General features: G+C 43.3%; 1 protein-coding gene across 3 annotated transcripts in view; it reads right to left on the bottom strand.

The window, feature by feature from the left end:
• TGFA (transforming growth factor alpha) overlaps nucleotides 1–24,105 on the bottom strand; it is a 107,505-nt gene extending 83,400 nt beyond the window's left edge. For 2 of the 3 annotated variants that reach the window (XM_029232628.1, XM_029232627.1), the window contains exon 1: nucleotides 23,920–24,105. In XM_029232628.1, coding sequence (XP_029088461.1) covers nucleotides 23,920–23,959 — 40 coding nt within the window. In that variant the 5' untranslated portion in view covers nucleotides 23,960–24,105. The remainder of the gene's footprint in view (nucleotides 1–23,919) is intronic. The other variant, XM_029232626.1, reaches the window with a different exon arrangement.
• Between the last annotated feature and the right edge of the window lie 184 nt (nucleotides 24,106–24,289).

Raw genomic sequence — 24,289 nt, 5'->3', positions numbered from 1 at the left:
AGGAGGAAGAGGGGAGAGTAGATGAAAAAGGGTGTGGGTGAAAACAGCAGGTACCAGCTGCTGAGAAGGGCCCGGATGAGGAGCGGGCAAGAGGCACTGAGAGTGACCCCTTTTAACTAGGAGACCCTGACCAAACCACCCCTAGCCCAGGGGTTCTCATTGCTGGCAGGGCCTCCTGGGGGTATATGGTAACAGGTGGGGTAGTTTTGATTGTCACAATGACGTGAGGGGCTCTCTTGGTATTTAATGGGTGAGAGCAGGGAGGCTAAACTGCTGTGATGCACAGGACTTTGTCCTGCCTAAGATGTCCTGCCTAAGTACACCTTGTTGAGAAAGTCCAGACCCCAGCAGGGAAAGTCCCTTCAGCCACAGGTCATTCGGCCTCCAAAGGCATGTGGGCAGAAGCACCCTAAACTCAGGGGAGATGGAACAAGCCGGCAGTCACAGGAATGGACAGGGTGGCTCAGGAGAGCCTTGCTAATGGTCTGGGGAAGCTCGCAGCAGGACTGTGGGGTCAGCCTGCCCTCGGGAAACTGGGAAGCTCCCTTCCCCATTCAGTGATTCCCTCCATTCTCTGTTCATCTGTCTGCCTCTCTATAATAACCTGAAGCATCTGGGTTGCACAATAGGAAGCCAACCTATAAAGTAACAAGACCGACGAGCCATCAACAAATCTGCTCCCAGGGATTTGTAGTCGCGGGGCTCCAAGCAGACTCCTGGGAGCCCGGAGAGGGAGGGAACTGCAGGAGGGGTGAGGCAGGCAACTGTCTCTTGGTGCACTGATTTTAGGGCCCCTGACGTATTTCCCTTTGGCCAGTGTATGTTCTTCTGGCCACATATGGCAAAGCTGTTCAGCGAATGCCCCCAAAGCACTTAGTCGTATGGGAAGAGTCTTATGTACTGACTGGAGACAAACCAGTGAGGGATAAGGTACACCTGACCCCACAGTTTTGGGTGAAGAGCATCACGTACCTTTTAGTAGTATCAACTTAAATCATTTTAAAGGAAGACAAAAAAACCCTGGGGAAGCACGGTAATTCTCCCCTACCAACCCTGCTTCTGCCCTTCCCCTACTTACCTCATTGACTTTTGGCAGGGAGGGTAGAGGTGCGAAGCAAAAGAAAAGAGGGAGGGAAGAGGAAGTTTTCTGCTAGGATGGTTTAGCTCGAGCAAGAGGAAGATGACAGAAAGAAGAAGGTGTGCGGCATCCCTGGAATATTCGGCATATTTCTGAAGCACTGCCCAGGAAAATCAGACTCCTCTAAATGAAAGTGGTGCAGGAACCGGAACAAGCTGATGAAATGGTACAGCCACTTTGGAGGGCAGTTTGGGGGTTTCTTACAAAACCAGACATAGTCTTACCATATGGTCCAGCAATCGAGCTCCTTGGTACTTACCCGAATGATTGAAAACTTATGTCCACACACACACAGAAAGCTGCACACAAATGTTTATAGCAGCTTTATTCACAATTACCCAAACTTGGAAGTAACCAAGATATCCTGCAGCAGGTGAATGGATAAGCTGTGGTACGGTCAGACAATGGAATATTATGCAGCAATAAAAAACGAGCTCTCAAGCCACAAAAAGACGCCAAGGAAACTTAAATGCATATTCCTAAGTGAAATAAGCCAATTGGAAAAGGCTATGTACTGTGACTGTGTGATTCCAACTATATGACATTCTGGAAAAGGCTAAACTATGGAGACAGTGAAAAGATCACTGGTTGCCAGGGGTTTGGGACAAGGGAGAGAGGGATGAACAGGGGAAGCAAAGAGCATTTTTAGGGCAGTGAAACTATTCTGTGTGATACTACAATGGTGGATACATGTCATCACACATTTGTCAAAATTCATAGAATGCACAAAGAATAAGCCCTAATGTAAACTAGGGACTTTTGTTTACATTTAACCTTAGTTAAAAAACATTAACTTTCATGAATAATAATGTACCAATATTGGCTCATCAATTATAGTGAATGTACCACACTAAAGCAAGATGTTAATAACAGGGGAAGCATATGGGAACTCTCTGTACTTTCTGCTCAATTTTTCTATAAGCCTGAAACTGCTCTAAAAAAACTACAGTCTAGGGCTTTCCTGGTGGCACAGTGGTTGAGAGTCCGCCTGCCGATGCAGGGGACACAGGTTCGTGCCCCGGTCCGGGAAGATCCCACATGCGGCGGAGCGGCTGGGCCCGTGAGCCATGGCCGCTGAGCCTGCGCGTCCGGAGCCTGTGCTCCGCAACGGGATAGGCCACAACAGTGAGAGGCCCGTGTAACGCAAAAAAAGAAAACAAAAAAACAAAAAAACAAAAAAAACCCTACAGTCTAGAGGGGGGCAGTGCTCAGCCCACCTGGACCCTCATGGCCAGAGGAGGCACTGTTATGGAAGCAACCTAAATGTCCATTGACAGACAAATGGATAAAGAAGATGTGGTACCTATATACAATGGAATATTACTCAGCCATAAAAAAGGAACGAAACTGGGTCATTTGTAGAGACGTGGATGGACCCAGAGTCTGTCATACAGAGTGAAGTAAATCAGAATGAGAAAAACAAATACCGTATATTAACGCATATATGTGGAATCTAGAAAAATGGTACAGATGAACCTACGTGCAGGGCAGGAATCAAGACGCAGACATAGAGAACGGACGTGTGGACGCGGGGGTGGGGGGATGAATTGGGAGACTGAGATTGACGCATGTGCACTGCCATGTGTAGCTGGTGGGAACTTGCTGTGTAGCACGGGGAGCTCAGCTCGGTGCTCTGTGGTGACCTAGATGGGTGGGATGGGAGTAAGGGGTGCCAGGGAGGTCCAAGAGGGAGGAGATATGTGTATGCATACAGCTGATTCACTCTTTTGTACAGCAGAAACTAACCCAACACTGTAAAGCAATCATAGCCCAATAAAAACAAACAAAAAACTACAGTCTATTACAGACAACTGTATACTGATGGTGGCTGCCAGGGAGAAGCTTTGATCAGTGGCTGATCTGACTGGACTGAGCCACCGTGGACCTTGAGCCTCACTCTCAAACTGGGAGTGTGTCAGGATGGGAGGAAGCAGAGGAGAACCCTCTGGACATAGGCCCCGGATACGGCAGGCGGGAGCCTGGAGGGGAGGAAAGGGAGGAACAATGGGTGAGGGGTCTCCCAGAGAAGTCTTCCTGTAGAGAGGTCGATAGGCACCACCAGGAATCTGAGCAGCTTTTGCAACAGCCAAGGAAATCCAGTGCCCTGGTTTCAGGCAACTGGCCTTGCTTCTGACGTAAAACAGATGATGTATCCTAGACGTTCCCTCAGCTGAGGACAAGTGATCAACACAATTTTCAACCTGTAGCCAGCCAGCTGTCACCTCTGAGACCGAGGGAGCAGAATTCAAGAGTTGCTAGAAGGATGGTTTAATCCTGCTTCTGGACCCTCCTGCTATATCTAAGAGGGGGGCTCTTGTGTGGGTATCAAGCACAGCCTCTGGCATAACGAAATGCAGCTACCGTTACAGAGAACTCTTCCACCCTCCTCTTCCTGTCCTTTCTTACACTTCAGATAGGAAAGGAACAAAAACTGGTGTCAAAATCACGAGATTCTGCAATTTGTTTAGCATCAGTGACAGATGTCTGATAAACGTAATCGCTGGTTTTCCTCAAACAATTTAATTCCTTTGATGCTGTCAAGAGCATTATGCACATTGAATTTGATGCAGGCATCATTTGGCTTGTATCATTAATTTTACTTACTCTATCACTTAAAATTAATACTGAGTAAATCAGATTTAAAGTTGATATTTTCAGATGTGCACCTTTGACTTGCACTCTTTATCAATTATCTTTATCAATAAAATCAACAGTTTTTTTTAAAAAACAATATTTAAAAAAAAGAAAAGAGAGAGAGAACTAGATGGCTTTCAACTGCCCGAAAGCATCCTTCTGTGAAGACCGATTTGCAAGGTAATGAAGCTAGTGGCTCATCCCCATCCCCAGCACTGTCAAAACCTGACATTTTATTGTAGGTTTATTTGTTTATTTTCTGTCTCCTTGGCACCAAGTGGGGGACACCCTCTAGGGAACAGTGCCTGACGCATCGACAGCTCTGAACAAATACCTCCTGAATGAATTCAGTTCCTTTTAAAGCCAAACCTGGGAGACAGTTCCACAGAGATGTCTAGGAAGTGTGAACTAAAGAAGGTGACACTTAAACTCCTATTTGAGCAGAAGCCTTTTATACAGACTTTGTGGAATATAGGTTCTTTCATTCTGGAATAAGAAGACACCATTAAAACATTTCTGTGATGACAGTTCTCCAAGAAATAATGCAGACACTGGAGCATTTTCTTCATCATCATTGGTTTGTGCATAGATAGATAAAGTCATCACAGACGTCCTTTCTGGACAGGTGACATCTAAAAAAGACCTGAATAAAATGAGGGAAGCAGTCCTGCAAAAATGTGGAAGAAGAGCAGTCAAAACTGAAGGAACAGCAGGTGCAAAGGTCCTGAGGTGGGAATGAACTTAACATGTTCAAGAAAGAGCAGGAAGGCTGGTGTAGCTGGAGGACAGTGGTGGGAAACGAGGGTGGAAGGATGCCAGGCAGGTGTCTGTCACAGGGAGCAGTAGGAATCCAAATTTTTCCAAGCTGGGCAGCCACTGGAAGGTTTTGAGAAGATGAGCCACAGCATCTGATTAGATGGATCACTCAGGGTACTGAGAACAGCAGAGGCCTTATAGAGGCAAGACTGGAAACCAGAGGAATGCATGATGCTACGGCAGTCCAGGCGGAAGATGAGAGGGGCATCTGGGAGGGCATGAGGAGTGGTCGGGTGTAGAACAGAATCAGAGCCAGCAGGACTCGGGAACTCGGGAGGGCTGAGCGTGGGACCTCCTCTCCTCACCCCATCTCTACCTCTACTATTTCCTTGCCTTCCTTACCTTCAAGACCAGCTCAAACATCAATGTCTTCAGAAACCTTTCCTGACCACCTCAGATGGAGGACCCCCTCTCCCTCAAAAAATTAAAATAGCAAGCAAATGAGTCAACAGGGACACAGGTCTGAAGAAACCCATTCGCAAGTGCCAACAAGCACCAAAGCCACATAACTCAATCTCATCTTGGTCCTGATGTTCTCACATTTCTCTGAAGAGTGTTCATTAACAGGGCCCAGCCAGGGTCTGTCCACTACCCCCAAGATCCTCCAGGATGCTACAAATTGGAATGAAGGCTCTGGCCCTGCTCATCCCCAGACAGGTGCTAGGAATCTCAGTCCAAGGGAAGCCCAGGCTTACCTGTGAGACTCACATTCAACATCCAGGATACGTTAGGGTCCAGACAACAATGGCTATGCCCAAGGCTTTCTGGAGGCTCACACAGTATCTAACCCTGATCACCATACACCCCTCTGCTACCACCCCTGGGGTGCTAAAGCATCCCAGACTCAGAAGCGAAGGGCCCGCGAGGAGCAAAGCGAATAGGCTCCGAGCCAACCTGTGACCAGAGCACAAGCAACTGCAAACGTACAGACCCAGACACCATTCTCTGCTCCGGGTTTCTCTGCCCTATAAGTCCTGCCTCTGCCGCAACCTCTATGCCCCATGTGGACACAGCCCTTCTCTCTACTTTCTTTCTTATCCCCTCACAGTGCCTGTGCGGGACAATTAAACAGGGATGGTCACCCCCACTGATGCGGGTGTAAGGATGCTGATGACTGCTGGGGCGGGAGTGCCACGACATGCTGCATACCCTCTGGGGAAAGGAGTCCCTGCCTCTAAGAAAGCGAGATATCAGTGCTCTCTTCTGACTAGCAGGCAAGTCAGAACACTCCTGCTAATAACCCAATGAGGGCCCAAGATCGGCAGACATGAACATCAACTCAGAGCTTTGTCATCCAGCGTTACCTGTGGTTTTCTGCTTCTTACTTTGAAGGTAGGCAAATACCCCGTGTCCTGAACGACGACAGGATGTACCAGTCCATACCCTCACAGGCTCTCTGCCTTGCTGGATGCTAACCCTAGCAGAACTCAGTGGCACTTATACATGGTTATGGTATTAGGTTTATGGAACACATTTTAAAAATTAGAGTACGTTATTTTTTAAAAGGCAGGAAATGTAAGCAACACCAGTGGGAACATCTTCAACTAATTCCTTGGAGAAACATATGACTTTTTCTCATTCTTAAGAAAAATGGCCCACCATCTCAAGCAGGAATGCAAGTATATGTGACACCACCTCCACACTGGGTCCACAACAGACATTACTAATTGATCACAGCATTATCTCCCACTGAACTCAGATGCAGCCTCCAAATCCTTAGAAACAGCCATTTCCAAGGGATCACAGTTGGCCTAGAAAATGGAACTATTTCCCACTTCTGCTCAAAAAATACCTGCTGCTATGTTAGTGATGTTTTGAAAGTTAGAGGTGGGGAGGGGAAGGAAAGAAAAGAGAAGTGAAGAGAGACTCTGGGGGTAAATTATTTGTCATCAATAAAAACATAAGGATCAATCATTAAATGTTAGGTATTGTGTGAAGCACTGCAGAAGTTGAGGATGGGGGCAAGAGGAAATCTGAAATAAAAAGCCCATCAAGTAGGAAACGAAACCTCTAGATGAAACACATGCACACATTCTCACACCCTTGCACACAATTATTGTCAATGGAGCAAGATGCCATCTGTTGGTATGGCTACAAATGAAAGTGGATTCTTCTTTTCTCCGCCAGGATAAGGGAGGCAGTACTAGAGAATACCAATAACTCTTCATACCAATTTGTCCACCTCCTCAAAGCAAAAGGTTTTTATATAAATCAAAGCCCTAGATTTTCAGAAAATTTCTGCCTGTGTAGCCTCTGAAAATATCTCAGGTGATAAACAGCCCAGGTGAAAACGATGACTGAACCAATGATAAAAGAGGCTAAAGTGGAAACGACCAAGAGCAGCACAGAGATAGGTAGTTAGAACAATGCAGATTTCTTTAATGCTTTCTAATGAACTTACTGGGAACCTAAACATGCTCATTCACAAAAGGTGATGGCTTTATTTTCAAGGCCAAACAGTGAGGCCATGTGCCCACTTTTGCTCTGCTTACAGTAGAATCAGATGACATCACAGTCCCCAGAGAACATTCTTGGCTGAGCCAGGACCGGCTTCTGGGGTCACAGCATGCTCAGGCATGAAGACCACACACCTAGAAGGGGGTCTCACCTTGCAGGCTGACCCCCTCCCCCATTCACCAGAGCAGCTGGTACCTGCCTTGTTTAAGGAAGTATTGTTAAGGGAAGGTGCATATCATATCCTATTTCTTTAGGATAAAAAACATCCCCCCCCCCCCCGCATAGCCCTGTGGTTCACTTCGCAAGGCTGAGAGCCCAGGTAAGCTCTCCATCCGCAGGGCGGGCTTGTGAGGGCTCTCAGCAGTGGGGGCTGCCTCTCCATCCTTGGCCCATGAACAGTCACCCACTGGACAGAACCCTCTCCCTGCTTCACATGGTTCTTCCCACAGGAGCACAGAAAACGGCCGGACAGCGTTGTTCCCTGATTAGTAGGTGAAACACATGTGTGAATGATGAAGCACGTTTATTTTCTTCCTGCTGGAAAACAGCTAGACTTATTTCCCTAGTCTTTTCCTCGTTATCACACACCAGCCCCGTGCAATTTTGGTTCCTTGGGTTCTGAGGCACAAGCTGAAAAGATGAAGACATTGTGTCCCCAAAGGATTACTCTGTTCCAAAATGTTACACCTTTCTTTTTTTCTCTTCTGTTGAGTGTCACAACTAAAGAGCATCAATCAGAGGAAGAAACGTTAGATAGCGGGTCACTAAGACGTTAGAAGGTGCAAACAAAGATCAAGGAAGCCTGCAGCCCAGTGTGGAGAAGACCGTGGAAAATGCAAGCAGGCCCTCTGCTCTGAGAATATCAGGAGTTTTATATCAGGAGTTACTGTGCGGGTAACTCTCGGGGGAGAGTTTAGGTTCTTGGCTCCCTTAAAACATCAACTTTTTCTCCCCCATGGCCAACTGGATGGGCTTTAACACAATTCCCAACTAGTTAACCTTTTCTTGAGAGGAGTCGCCACAGTTGAGGCAACCTACTTTAGGCAAACCAGAGATGTGAATGCTTTAGATTTACAAACCAATTAAGGAGAGATTGTTCTAGAAAAGGATTATCAAATAAGGTCCTTTAAACAAGATACAGATTTTTTTAAATCCCACATTTTTTTTCAGAAGCTTACTCACTGCAAAAGACGTCTGTCCCACTGGCTGCTTTGTGTGTTAGTAACACACTGATTGGCAGTGCATCTGACCCCATTACCTTTACCTACAGGGAAAGAAAATCACCTTGAATCAACCTTTGTCGACTGTCCACACTGCGGCACTGTCCTAACACCTGGGCATCCGATACTCAACTGTCTATTCAGAGGTACAAAGGCCATCAAAAATGCTCCCTGCTGAATGAATGAAGTTCCTACACACAAGTGGAACAGTAAATGCTCTTTCTGTTCTGATCCGAGATTCTATCAAGTCTCAATTTTATTATTAGAGGCTCCCTGGTCACAACAAAATATATTTTAAGTCACACACACCTCATGTGATTATCTGTCTTCTGAACATCTGAACTTTTGATTGAAGAAGGGGGGATAAAACCTCTACCGCTCTTGTTTCTTTACATTTCATGGCATTGTGAAGTAGTAATATTTCTTTTTAGCCAGCATGACAATTACCTTCATGGCAATTACTCTCAATATGGTAAATATTATTTAGGGGAGCAGCTGTCTGAAAGCCTGATCACACTTAATGTCTACTCCAAAACGGCACTCTCACACATGACTGATGCCAGGAACTTCAGTATCCACAGCCTTCCATGGATGACCTGGAGAAGCGGAACAGCGGGAAGGCTAGGACAACAGGAAAGGGTCCTGGGTTCAAATCCTTGTTCTGCCACTTGCTGGCTGTAGGAACTTCGGCAAGTTACTTAACGTTTTTGTGCGTCAGTTTCCTCATCTATAAAATGCGGATCATCACCGTATGTCACAGGATTGCTAGATGGGTTAAAGGAATGTGTGCAATTTGTAAGGCACTTAAAGAAATTACCACGTGCCAGGCACTGTTCTGAGTACTGGCCATTATCTCCTCAAAGAGTGCCTCGCCCCGTCATACCAAGAACGCTCATCTTTTCTTTTTTTCATTTTGGCCGCGCCACAAAGCTTGTGGGATTTTAGTTCCCCAGCCAGGGATTGAGCCCGGGTCCTCAGCAGTGAGAGTGCAGAGTCCTAAACACTGGACCACCAGGGAATTCCCTCAAGGACCCTCGTCTTGAGCCCAAGGTGTTCAATGTGTACCTCATGTCATACTGTGAAAAACTGTGTGTTTGCTTCTGCTACAATCTACGAAGAATTCGGGGGCTGGGGGCAAGGGCTAGGTCATGGCCCTCTTTGCTTTAATACCATCAAACCCAGCAGACGGTCTGATACACACTTAAGTGTTTGCTGAAGTGAACAATCCACGTATAAAATAACCTAAACAAACAAACAAACAGCATCCCTCACTTTGAGCTGACAGATCTTAGTTTTGTTATTCATCCCTTGGGCTCTAGAAGTGAATAAAGTAGCTAGCTTGCGTGAATTAAGAATAAAAGGTTAGGCCCAGTTCACAAAAATCACAACTACTGTTTCATCACTTGGATCTATTCTACATGGGATGACAGCTGAGATACTCCAAATGCCTCTGTTGTTACCGTTCAGAGAAAAATGTCCTGCCTTTTATCTGAAATCCAAAAAAATCCAATTTAGTTGAAAGGACTTTTTATTTTTCCCTCTGTTCCACAGTAGGGGAAAAGGGCACTTCACAAGAAAGTAAATCAATATTACATAGTGAGTTGATGTTTTTCTAAGTGTAAATCTCTAACTCTCAAGTGATTCACTGGGGCATAATCCATTCACCAAAACCTTCTACAACCTACAGAGGGTTCAAAATAAGAACTGATTTGAAAGGATGGCTTCAGTCAATGAAGGTCCTACTACCTTGATCCTAACAGAGCACTAGTCCAGGAACCTGGAGTAATGCCTTTTATATATTTTTCTCTCTCCACGAGGAAAGTTAAAATAGAGTTCTGCTTAACTAAGGAAGAAAGCTCTCCTCGTTCGCAGGTAGTAACGGAAGTTTTGCATTAACTACAGGTACCACATGTGGATAAAGGATTTACTATTGATGATCTTCAGGCACTGGGAGACCCTGAATCATTAAAGAATCATTAAAGAATGATGAAATTACACAGCAATTTTTAACCTGTATGCACCTAACAATAAAACATCACAATACATGAGGCAAAAATGAATAGAACTACAAGGAGAGATAGATGAAACCACAATTACAGCTGAAGATTTCAACACCCTTCCTTCAGAAATGGACAAATCCAGCAGGCAGAAAACAAGAACACAGTTGAACTCAACGACACCATCAACCAACTGGATATAATGGACATCTATAGACTCCTTCACCCAACGACAGCAGAATATGCATTCTTCTCAAGTTCACATGAACATTCACTGAGACAGACCACATTCTGGGCTATAAAGCACATCTTGACACATTTAAAAGAAGAGAAATCATACAATGTCTGCTCTCAGACAATAAAGGAGTTAAACCAGAAATTGATAACAGAAATATAGCCAGAAAATCCCCACATACTGGAGATTAATCTAAATAACACATGGGTCAAAGAAGAAATCTCAAGAGAAGTCAAAGAGTATTTTGAAGTAAATAAAAATGGAAACACAACTCATCAGAATTTGTGGAATGAAGTGAAAGCAGTGTCTAGAGGGAAATTTATAGCACTGAATGAATATATTGGAAAAGAAGAAAAATCTAAAATCAATAATTAAGTTTTTGCCTTAGGAAAAATTAGAAAAAGGCAAATTATATCCAAAGGAAGCAGAAGAATGATGAATGAAGATATTCATTTTAGTTACTATTCTGCTCTAAGTATCTGAAAACTAGTCATCCACATGGGACAGTACTTCTCAAACTTTTCCATTAGAACCCCCAAAATGGCAAAGAGAAGGAACTCATACCCGCTCCTCTAGAGTCTGGGGACACAGCCTGAAACAATCGAAGTGAAAAAAAAAAAATCACAATTTATTTGAAGTCTTGTATCCGAAAAATTAATTAATGACATTTCAATCTTGCATTCTATTTGCTAATATATCTGAGTTTGTTTTAATATATAAAACAATGTTATGACTTTCCAGTGAAGTTCCTTTCTGATTAATTATTTCCTTTACTATATCCTGGGAGATGTGCCAGGTTTGGTCTGTGGCTCCAGGTATGCCATGGCAGACTCCACCGTCCTCCCATTTGAGAAGGCGACATGAAAATATACAGTGTCAGTTAACCAGAACATCACATGGAGTGAGGACTGCAGGCCTGCCTCATGTCCCCCAACTCCTGCAAAGCACAAAGTTCCAGAAAAGATAGGAGGGCAGAGGCAGGTTCACCATGCCTTTCAGGACATGCCCACCCAATGCCTGCCTACTTCTCAAGATTTTTCTGCCCCAGCTTCCTGGGGCAATAACACATTACCAGCCCCAAAGAATGGTTCATTAAAGGGTGAGCCTCAGATTAATGGAACAGAACAGAAACTCCAAAAAGACTCGAGTACGCCTAAGAAAGTCTCAAGTGACAAAAGTGGGATTCGAAATCAGTGAGTAGAGAATAAATCCAACAAATGGTGTTTGAGGAACCGGATCATTTCGACAAAAAGGCAAGTTAGAGTTTTGTCTCACATCTTACACCAAAATGCATTCCCAAAGAAGTGAAATTTAAATCCAAAAAAGTAACAACATAAAAATACAAGGGGAAATGAGACATCAGAGAGTCATAGCAAATCCCTTCCTACCACAAAACAAAAGTAGAAATCACAAAGAAATAATGAACAGATTTTAAGTCCTTGAAAGTTAAAAACAAAAACAAAACCATACTTCCGTAAACCCAAACATACACATACACGTAAATTTAAATAACATAAAGAAAATATTTAATATATCTTTTATAAAACTGTTTACAAATCAATGAGAAGACAATTCACCCACCCGAAACGTGACCTGAGGACAGAAATGGGTAAGTCCCAAGAAAAGAAATTCAAATACACAAACGTGAAAAAGCATTCAATTGTAGCAAACTTTGGTTTTAGCCAAAGAAACACAAATTAAAACAAGGAGATACAATTTGGCCAACGTCATTAGCAAAGTCTAGAAAATGATAATATTCATCCTAGGTAAGTTTGCTGCTGACAAACAGGCAGTCACACATAGGACAGAAGTATACATTTGTCTACCTTTTCTGGAAGGTAATTAGTCAAAACATACTGAGAGGTGAAAAAGTGTGTACCTTTTGACCTAGTAATCCATTTCTGGGGATTTGACCATAGAAGATAATTCAAAGATGCTGGTAATGTTTAGCTGTAAACACTTTCATTTCAGGTTTGAATATTTGAACGTTTGAAACAACCTACATCTCTATCAATAAGGGGTGGATAAATGAATAATGACAGAGCTGTGTAACGGAATGCGTTAGTCATTAAGAATAGATTGATAGATACATTTGTATCTCTGCCACAGAAATATTTTCTCCATACACTGTAAGTGAAAAGCAGATTTAAAAATACCAAATGCCATTTTTGAAGGGAGAAGAGTGAATATACAAATATATCTGTAACCACACACAGAAACGGATCTGGTAAGATCCCTGACAGTTCAACCTCATTAAGCAGATGTCTCTGATGAGCTGAATGTGTGGGTCTTTTCTAGATACTTTTGTTTGTAGATTCTGATTTCTATTTCGCTGTGGAAAAAGAATGATTAGGATTTAGCGAGGCTGGCAGAAAAGGAGGGTACCGAGTGGCCCACATGGGAGGTGGCGACCACAGGGTGTGTGTTCTGGTTAACACTAAGTGGCCCGCACTGGGGCCAGCACAAAAGATGTGTTTGTTTGGTTTTTTTTTTTTTTTTTTTGGTGGGGGTCAGGGGGGCCTTGGGAGTCTTTGATGAGGTTTAGGGAGAGTCCAGATCCAGAAGGATTCCCCATCAATGTGATCTATGAGTTTACCTCACCTCCCTAAAAAAATGCTCAGGCCCCGGGCTTGCTTTCATTCTAGCTCAGGGACCTATGATTCATCCCCTGAAACTCTAATTATAATACCCAAGGTCTGCTATGTGCAAAAACATCTGTCATTGTTCAAATGTGCTAGTAGAGAGTGTGTACGGCATGCAAACCGGCCTGTTGATGTGCTCCTTCAATGCAAAAGTGGTAACCCAGAAACCAGTCCAAGGTGAGAAGTGCCAAGGCCCAGAGTTTCCAGCTGAGCTCAGTGACAAAGTGACCGGGTTATGTCCCTCGGCAGCTCACATGCCAATTCCTCAAAGCCACCGCCACGGTGAAAGTTACAAGTCTTACGTGCTTTCTTTCAACCAAGAAAAGTCTCCTAAGTTTGTGTTTTCCCTGCTGCCAAGGCCTGGCAGAGGGAGGGGAGCAGAGTGTGTAATTGCAAACCGCTCGTTTATCAGCTTTGGCTGCTTTTCTGTCACCACTTTACGTGTACCATTTAGCCAGTTAATCTCCCGTACCTCTTGGAGGTATAGTAGTTACACAGAGAGTGCCTCAGCCCTGGAAAGAGATGACGGAAGAGCCATCAAGGTATATCTATTCTCTAAGCACCCAGGAGAATTGTTTACTAACCCCATTCAAACTCAGATTAGAGGCCTAAAATCCAAGAGGAAGACATGGTCTCTTTGTCAGAACCCAACATTTTTTTACCTAGAAGTACTGAACTTAAAAACAAGTGAAAAAAATAAACAAAAAGCAAATGAACAAACAACAGAAATGTCCCATTTGCTCCAAACACTACAGTAACATCTAATGGAGACAATAGTGTATCTGGAGGTTTTTAAACTTTTGAAAGCTTAAGAAACCATCAGGAAGCTACTTAGCAGCCTCTGCTAGAAATCACAGTGCCATGCGTCATCCAAATCAGAAATGGCATTATTACAACAACTTTGGCACATGCATTTATGCAAACAAACCATCAAATATGAAGCTTTGACTTGAATTTGGTTGACGATTAAAAAGAGGTTTTTCTTCAAAATATCATTATCAAGAAAAACAAATTAAAAATATATTTTATTTGGGGGGGCCTAAGTGTTTGCTTTGTTTCATATTTGGTAAAGTCATATTAACTGAGGTTGCAGGTGCAAAAGAAAAATTTTTAATTAAAAGGAGATCATTTATAAATCTGTGCTAAAGCTTTAGAAATCTGAATTGAATAGATTGTGAGGAAAATAAATAATTACCAAAAACACCTCAAGAAGTAGAAAACTTGAACGGATCACTAAAAAGGGACCAAGCTCATAAGTTTCATAAGCAATTTCTTTCAAGCTTACACAGAACCATTTGATTTCCATGACATTTCAGCTACTCCAGAGTGTAAACCAGATGGAACATTTTAATATTTATTTTAGAAAGCTGACATAACACTGATATCAAAACCAAAAAAAGAAAAAAGGCCCCAAATACTTCAGAACAGATCAAATCTAGCAGTAGATACAGAGAATAATACCACACAACCAAGAAGGTTCATTCCAGGAATTTAAGAATGGCTTTAATTTTTTTTTTTTTTTTTTGCGGTACGCAGGCCTCTCACTGCTGTGGTCTCTCCCGTTGCGGAGCAACAGGCTCCGGATGCACAGGCTCAGTGGCCATGGCTCACGGGCCCAGCCACCCCACAGCATGCGGGATCTTCCCGGACTGGGGCACGAACCCATGTCCCCTGAATCGGCAGGCAGACTCTCAACCACTGCGCCACCAGGGAAGCCCCAAGAATGGCCTTAATTTAACTGAGTCAATAAATATCCTCAAAACATTTGGAAAAACAACAACAACAACACATTATCTCCCCTGCTTTGAAAAACAAAGCAAAATACCAAATCTTTTAGTAAGTTATCAAGAGAAGTATATTTTACTAACATGATAAAGTTTATATGCATATATATACATATACAAATATACAGTCACATATATATGTATATTATATATAAATAACTGAAAAGTCAGCCTCTTGTGTGACTTAGTTAAATGTTACAAACATTAGCAGTACATCAAGAAAAATACAAGGATATCTACTGCCTTTAAAAAAATGTTGTTCTTAAAGTTCTAGTCAGCATGATAAGAAAAAGTAATGAGATGAAAATATAAAAGGAAAGAGGCAAAGTTATCACTATTCAAAATTACATGATCATCTACATAAGAAACCTGAATCAACTGAAAGACTATTAAAATTAACAAAACCCATCACAAAATACAGTTGATCCTTGAACAACAGAGGTTTGAACTGTGTGGGTCCATTTATATGTGAGGTTTTGTTTTGATAGTAAATACTACACTACTACACGATCCGGGTAATTGAGTCTGCCCATGGGGAACCTTGGAAATGGAGAAACCGGTGATGTGAGGGCCCACCATAAATTAAAGGTGTATTTTTGGAGGGTTGGCCCCCTAATCCTTGTGTTGTTCAGGGGTCAACTGTAAATATAATTTTTAAAAAGCTTTTAGATAGAGAAATGCAAATCAAAAAAACTACAATGAGGTATCACCTCACACAAGTCAGAATGGCCATCATCAAAAAATCTACAAACAGGGGCTTCCCTCGTGGCGCAGTGGTTGAGAGTCCGCCTGCCGATGCAGGGGACGCAGGTTCGTGCCCCGGTCCGGGAGGATCCCGCATGCCGCGGAGCGGCTGGGCCCGTGAGCCATGGCCGCTGAGCTTGCGCGTCCGGAGCCTGTGCCCTGCAGCGCGAGAGGCCACAACGGTGAGAGGCCCGCGTACCGCAAAAAATAAAAAAAAAAAATAAAATAAAATCTACAAACAATAAATGCTGGAGAGGGTGTGGAGAAAAGGGAACCCTCCTGCACTGTTGGTGGGAATGTAAACTGACACCACTATGGAGAACAGTATGGAGGTTCATTCAAAAACTAAAAATAGAACAACCATACGACCCAGCAATCCCACTACTGGGCATATACCCTGAGAAAACCATAATTCAAAAAGAGTCATGTATCACAATGTTCACTGCAGCTCTATTTACAATAGCCAGGACATGGAAGCAACCTAAGTGTCCATCGACAGATGAATGGATAAAGAAGATGTGGCACATATATACAATGGAATATTACTCAGCCATAAAAAGAAACGAAATTGAGTTATTTGTAGTGAGATGGATGGACCTAGAGTCTGTCATACAGAGTGAAGTAAGTCAGAAAGAGAAAAATACTGTATGCTAACACATATATACGGAATCCAAAAAAAAAGGGTTAGAACCTAGGGACAGAATGGGAATAAAGACGCAGACCTACTAGAGAATGGACTTGAGGACATGGGGAGGGGGAGGGTAAGCTGGGACAAAGTGAGAGAGCGGCATGGATATATATACACTACCAAATGTAAAATAGATAGCTAGTGGAAGCAGCCGCATAGCACAGGGAGATCAGCTCGGTGCTTTGTGACCACCTAGAGGGGTGGGATAGGGAGGGTGGGAGACGCAAGAGGGAAGAGATATGGGGATATACGTATATGTATAGCTGATTCACTTTGTTATACAGCAGAAACTAACACAGCATTGTAAAGTAATTATACTCCAATAAAGATGTTAAAAATAAATAATTTTTAAAAAATGCTTTTAGATATCAATAACCAATTAGAATACAAAGCAGCGGAAAAGGTCTCACCCACTAGAATACAAGATCCATGAGAACAGGGATCAGTCCTGGCTGATTCCCTAGCACCTAGAAGCAGTTGCAGCACAGAATAGGTGCTCAATAAATATTTGTAGACTACCTGAATGAACAAGTTCACAACAAGGGCAAAAATACAAAATAAAAGAACCAAACTGAAATCCCACAAACAGATTCAAGTTTAGAAGAATTTAGCATATGATAAAAAAATGGAATTTCAAACCACACTAGGAAGGATAGATTATTCCACAAATGACAATTGACAATATTAACTGGTTGGCTGTTTTAAAAAAAAATGAAACATGAGTTGTACTGATACCTCACACCATACATTAGAATAAATTACAGGTAGATTAGTTCAATATAATGAGACCACTAAAGAATTAGAAGAAAAAAATAAGTAAATTTTTGCCTCAACTTAGGATAGGGAAGGTTTTCCTAATTATACAAGCAAAGGTAGAAAGCTTAAGGGGAAAGATTTACAGTTTCTCTTACATAAAAACAAAAACCTTAGGCATGTCAAAAATATCATAAACAAAACAGTAAAAGACAAACAATAAATGAACACTTGCCAAGTATTAACAACCTTTTTACATAAAGTGTGTTATAAAGTTCTAAGAAAAGGATGATCCATCAGGAAGAAGAAATTTTGAAAGGTTAAGATGCAAATAACAAGATGATAAATGACGCACAAACTTACCCTAACAAATATTAAATATGAAATTGGGCTAAGATTTTTTTTCTCCAATCAACTTGGTAAACGTTAAAACTAACTTTTGGTTATAGAAGAATCTAGAAAGTAAGCATTCATATACTGCTGGTAGGAGAAAAAGCCAATTTCTAGAAACTTATCCTAAATAATCAAAGATGAGCCAAACATTTATATACAAGAATGTCTGTTGTGTCATTTATGTTCCTTGACTTTAGCATTATAAATTTAATATATGCTTACTATAAAAAACTATAGGGCTTCTCTGGTGGCGCAGTGGTTGAGAGTCCGCCTGCCGATGCAGGGGACACGGGTTCGTGCCCCGGTCCGGGAAGATCCCACATGCCGCGGAGCGGCTGGGCCCGTGAGCCATGGCCGCTGAGCCTGCGCGTCCAGAGCCTGTGCTCCGCAAAGGGAGAGGCCACAACAGTGAGAGGCCCGCATGCCGCAAAAAAAAATAAAAAATAAACTATAACAGTGTGGTACTGGCAACTTTTTTATTGGCAACTTGTTTACTATTATAAACAAGTCAACAATCATCACCCTTTACATTTTTCTTCACACTTTTAGACAAGTATTTTTGTAGCATATATATCAAAAAGTGAAACTGATGACCCAAATTATACCAACGTAAAATTGATAGCTATTGTCACGTTGACTTCCAAGAGAAGTTGTATCAATTTATATTCCCAACAACACTGTATGGATTATTCATAACAGTGAGAAATAAGAAAAATCTGTATGTCCAAAGGGCTTCAAAATTATAGTAAGCATAATCAAGAGATTATTTCCCAGCCACTAAGAATGATGTTATGGTGAATGTTAAATGATATAAAAATGCTTATCATGAAAGATGGTTAAGTTACAAAAATAAGTTAAAGTGTGACCCTCTTGGAATTCATACAAGTTTTTAAAGAATATCTATTGACCTATACATTAACCCATCAGGCTGTGCAATGGAATGTTAATCATAGTTATCTTTGGATGGTGGAATTACAAGCCACTAAAATAACTTTTCTCTTATGCTTTCCTGAATTTTCTATGTTCTGGAGAAAAAAAATATGTTTTTGCGATCAAAAACAAATCATAATCTATTTTAAAAAAACAATAAAACACTCTCTGAAAACTAGTTGTATAGAAGAATTTATATGCAACCACTCTCGATTATCATAATGAAGAGTTTTTCAGGATAAATGTTACCTACCCAGCCAAGTGTTTGCCAACTGAGTCCACACTTGGGAGTATTCAGTATGGGGCACCCCAAGGAGTCATCAAGTGCTCACTGGTCTCCCCTGAAGGTCGGCCTGTGCTCAGGGTGCCAAAGGCAACGATGAAGACCAAGGGGCTCTGCCCTCAAGAAACCCTCAAACTAGAAGGGAAGAGGGGGCAAGTACCAGCCAATGTTAGTTGAAGGCAGGACTTGGAGGGGTCAGGACACGCTGTTGAGGTTCCCAGCCAGAAAAGTTAACACCTTCAAAAATTAAAACCAAAAGAGGAAAGGCAACAGCAGGCTGGAGTTATACAAAGTTATACAAGCTTGTTATAGAAGGGAGTTATCTGTCAAATCTCTCCTAGAGGAAGCCTTAACCATCTGCAGGTACTTGAGAAGTGTAAACTCTAAGGTGGGGAAAACTAAAAGCTTTTCAAGGTAAGAGGACAGCGGAATATTAAGGACAAAACTACTGGGCATATAATACACTAGACTAGGGAAGTGAAAGAAAATTTTGTTTCCTCTGACTTAAAAGAGAAAGAAAAATACTAGCAAATACATAAAATTCCATTTCAGTAAACTTCCTACTTTTTCTAAGCCCAAGTAACAACTATTCAAGTCATATTTAATACAACTAATTCCTAATGCTTCAAAAGAATTTACCCAAATTTTTAGAGAGGGTCTAAAGGGAATGTGCCTTGTGCTTAAAATGAAGACCTCCTAAGAGATGGTTCTGGTAGCCTGGATTTCTGGCTTTCCTGATTCTACAAAAGATTTTTATACTTGACATTTCACAGGAAGAAAAAAAAAGCAAAACAAAAGTCACCATAAAAGTGCCCCAGTCCTCTATCTAGATGCAATCTAACACATACTAGCTTGAGCATTGAATTAAGTTCATACTTTAAAATGAGGGGATGAAAAATATTTGAAATGACAGCAACACAACAGTCGATTTTTGGTGATCCACACAAAAGAAAGCATGACATGATTAGCTTTGGTCAGCTGGAGTTTAATAACATGGGATTATTACATTTTCCATAGGTAGAGTACAAGAACATTTAGAACAGGTAAGAGTTCTCAGCACGACTTCTAACTCTGCTCTGGTAAACAAGACAGGCCGTGGAAGTGCCCTTAATAATGCTCATAAACCCACGGCAGCATTTAAAACATCAAATGTAAAATGCAACTCGTTAGACAAAATGCAACTCGTTAAGCTAGAAGCTTCCCTAACAGCACCGACTGTAGAGCGGTGGGTCTCAGAGTGTCCCTTTACTCTCCTCCCCACCAGCAGCACAAGCCACACTGGGGAACTCTTTACACATGCAAACTCTCCCACCTCCTGCCCAGCCATCTGGTTTACCAAGCTCTCCAAGTGGTTGTAATTTGAGGATACTGCTGTGGAACACACTACAGAGGTTGTGAGTGTGAAACCAGGCACAAGATGCCCAATTCAGTGTCTCAGGCCAGTTCCATTTTGTTTGACCCAACCTCCACTTCCCATCCCCTGTCCCTTTTAGTGGGTAGCCCAAAGAGCAGGGCCTTGTTCAAAACATACTTTCAAAAGGCCTTTAGAGATAGGTCTAATGGAAAAACCATCTATTTTTCATATGTTACCACAGGAACATGAAGCATCATTTACTCCTATAAGAAAGGTCTCCTTTGCAGGGGACACTGAATATTTACAGAAAGATCACTTTATCCTAGGAAACCAGATTTTGGAAAAGTAAATACAGGAAACTCAGGCTCTAAGCCTTCCATATACACCTTTACAGCCCTTGTTCAAAGTGAACTTTCCCTAATTTCAGCTGCCCAATAATGAAAACATGTGTCCTGGGCAAACCTCCACTGTTCACTCTGAAAGACAACATTACCAAGTAATGGAGAAGAGAACCGTCTTACTTCATGACCCCTGCTGGTCCCTCAGCCCCAAATCCACAGGGAAGCTGACCTGTTTCCTCTCTACCCATCCTTCATGGCATTTCGTGTCCTAGGACATCCTTCTTTAGCCTACATTTAGTCCTACTTCTGGGAACTGCCATAAAAATAATAATGCTTTTTTCTGGATGATAAGACCCATTATAAAATCAATGTCATTTTGTGTGTAGTGTTAAAATTTATTTTTAAAGTTTATAAATAGCTTCCATATTTACCATCTCATTTTATTCTCATAACAACCTGTGAAGTGGGTAGTTTTATTATTCTCACTTTATAGATAAGAAAACTGGAACTTAGTGCTGACTTCAATAAACAACTGACCACTGAACAGTAAGGAGGAAATACAAATGTTCTGCATCAAAAATTAAAGAATTCACAAGGTCCAAAAGAACTCCCAAACTTTCTTGAAGTTGTCATCTGCCAAACGATATTCGCTAAAATCTCTGAGTAGGTTTTTAGTTTTGGTGGTATTTTCTGTCTTAGGAAGGGTGGGGAGATGGAAAATGAGATAAGTAAGACAAACTCTCAGTTACAGAATGGACATAACCTGCAATGATACCTGGAATTCTATGAGGTTCAAAGTGACAATGACGATGATTGATCAAACTCTTACTATGTGCTAGGCACCATTCTAGGTTCATTAACTATATTCAATGATCCTATTAATATCACCATTTTACAGATGAGGAAAACAAGGCACAAGGAAGCTAAGTAACTTGCCCAAGATTACACATCTTGCTCCCTTGACACAGGGAGGACCTGGGACTGGAGAAGCCAAGCCCCTGTGAGGTTTGCTCCGCCAAGGACGGAAACCTGACATGGGAGCGCAGCCACCACAGGAACCTAGATTATGTTCCCAATGTTGCCATTTAAGCAACAGTCTCCACATTCTCTTGGCCAAAACATCAATCAAGTAATCAGAAGAATCAGCTGAGACTCCTAACAGTTCCTTCTCAGACTGTTCCCATGGAGGTGGGGAAGGAGGGGAAAGATCCCGGTTTTCTAGATCTTGATTACTGATGGGACACTGGCTGATTTGCCTGGAGCTGCCTTTAACCAATTTAAGAAAAATTAGCAAGGAAAGCAGCTCTGGAGGAAATGGGCAGAATAAAGATGCACATGGCACTGATGGGTATTTAGTAATCTAGCAGAAAGGGAGGTGGGAGGCAGAAGCGGTCGTCAATGTACAGAACGACATTGGCTTTTTTGGGCCAAGTTCAATGGCTTTTTTTTTTTTTAAAGCAATATAAATAAAAAGGAATCCTCACTGGTGTAAGTTCCTCCTGCCTTCTTTTCCTCTACTTTTTTCAACTGCTCATAGTTTGGACCTGTATGAGCCAGCTTTCACATATTGATCAACCTTTGCAAATTTATACATCTTTTTCTTAAGGGAGGAAACAAAGATCAAGTTGGACTCAGGCAAAAGAGAAAAATTCCATGATGAATGAATGCAGTCTTCACGGGCAAGTATAGTATGATGGCGGGGGGTGGGGTGGGGGGGGAGGCAGGGGCAACTTTACAAATCTTCCTCAAATTTGCTTACCTTCATTGTTTCTTGCCTCTGATTTTCACTGAATAACCTAAGACCGCCTTGAGATCCTGAGAGTCCAAAAGAAAACCCAATTAAAACAATCTCCACGGTATTCCACCCATCTCGACTCGAGGAAAAGTCCCAAACCTGGGAGATGGAACTACAGTGACCACAGTTAGGTGACTTTTAATATCCACATTCCTTCCACACTCTCGTAATTCTGGCCCAACTACCTACTAACTGTGGGACCATGTGCTTCACTTTCCTCCTCCATAAAATGGGCACGATAATACTTTCTTCATCAGGTTGGTGTGAAAATTAAATGAGTTAATACATGCACAGCACTTAGAACAGTACCTGGTACAGAGTAAGTGCTCAAAGAGTGTTAGCTATTAATATTATTACTATTAGCATTTGCAAAAAACATTACATAGGGACCCAAATACAGGAGGCTTCTACTGTATTGGTAATGTTTTACTGCTTTAACAAAAAATCTAAAATTAGAACCATCAATACAAAAATATAAAATGGTCTTGGGAAAAGAAAAAAAAAGCCACTCAGAGTCATGCCACCTGTTGGGGAGTTTCAGGTGAGGGTACACCTCGGGGCAGCTGTGGAATCCCGTTCCACGGCTGCTCTGTATTTCCCTTATATGATGCCTCCACTTCTGCTGCGGTTCTTAATCAGCGTTTCATGGGCAGGATTACGGGCGGGTCCGTGAACCCCCTGAAACTGTACACGGAACTGGGTGGGGCTGCGGCTCTGGGCATTTTGCAGGCAGGGGTTCTATAGCTTTTCTCACGCTCTAATAAATGATCTTGTAGGGAGCAACTTGCTTTACAGGGTTAAACGCAGGAGATAGGGACTGAACAATTCATTTCACGGAAGCTACGGCAGTAACCAGGACACCTGGGCTGTCAATCTGCTATCTCAACACGAGACCCGGCGCCGCGAGGGGCAAGAGCCGGCCGGGCAGTGACCTTCACCGTCGAAAATCTCACCGGCTCCCCAGACCCGACTCGGGTTTGCCGGGTTTAACTTCCCCTCCCTTCCCCCATCCCTCGTTCTCTTCCAAGAATAAACTCAAAGGAAATGAGCAGCGCTTCGTCTAGGGTTTCACTCCTGCCCTCGGCTGACACTTAAACCACTTCTCCAAGGGAAGTTAATTAAAACAACAATTAATCCGCACAAAAATCCACCCCCAAAGCTCGAGAACTCTCAAAGTTAGAAGACTGAGGCGCCGCTGCTGATGGTGAACATCTGCCGGTCGCTGGGGCTCACGGGTAGGCGGCGGGTACGAAAGGGAAGCAGCCAAGGTCCGGCCGGAGGGTCGGACGCTGGCCACCCTCTGCGAGTCTACGCGCTACCGACGCCGGTGAAGACTGGCTTGGAGGCAGCCAGGTAAGCAGGTAGGTGTGGGCAAGTGTACGAGCACACAGAGAAGGCGGATTAAAGCTCAAGCCCGTTCACCCACCGCTCCCCCTTCCCCGGCGGGTGTTCTCACGCACCGCCCGGCGGCCACTTACCGGGGAAAGCCTGAGCGCTCGACGGTCCCCCTCTTTGGAATAGGCTCCCCCAATTCCTAGTAAGCCCGAGTGGCTCCCCTTGCCTCCCAGCCTTCAAGCCTCGAAAAGAATTCGCCGCCCTCTCCTCTCCTAGGCGGGCGCAGAACACCCCCGGGAGAGAGAAGTGGAGGGGACAGGGGAAAGCGGGGTGTCGCGGAGGGCAGGTGCCACCGGGCGCGCAGTAGGCAGCGTACGTACCCAGCACGAAGAGGGCGAGCTGTCCAGCCGAGGTAACCATTTTACGGGCGGCGGGCGGCAGGCACTCCTGCCTCCTGCCCTACCTGAGGTGCCCAAGTGGCGAAGCGGCGCCGCGGTGCGGGGGAAAAAGGCGCCGGCTAGGCAGGGCCAGCCCCCGGCGCGGGCGGGCGGAGGGAGGACCGCGCGCCTCTGCTGGCACTCGCCTCGCCGCGCCGGCGGCCGGGCGGAAACGGGAAGACGGTTACCGTCACCTCCGCCACTCGGCTACTGGGCCTGGCGGACCACCTTCGCGCCCCGGTTGGGGGGCCCCTCTAGGGGCAGGAGGGGTGGGGGTGGAGCGGGGGTGGGGTTGGAGCAGGGGCGGGGAGAC

Source organism: Monodon monoceros, unplaced genomic scaffold, assembly GCF_005190385.1.
Source record: "Monodon monoceros isolate NGI ecotype Baffin Bay Population unplaced genomic scaffold, NGI_Narwhal_1 Super_Scaffold_19, whole genome shotgun sequence".
NCBI lineage: Eukaryota > Metazoa > Chordata > Mammalia > Artiodactyla > Monodontidae > Monodon > Monodon monoceros.
The sequence above is the reverse complement of the archived record's forward strand: the minus strand, read 5'-3'. Positions and strand labels throughout refer to the sequence as shown.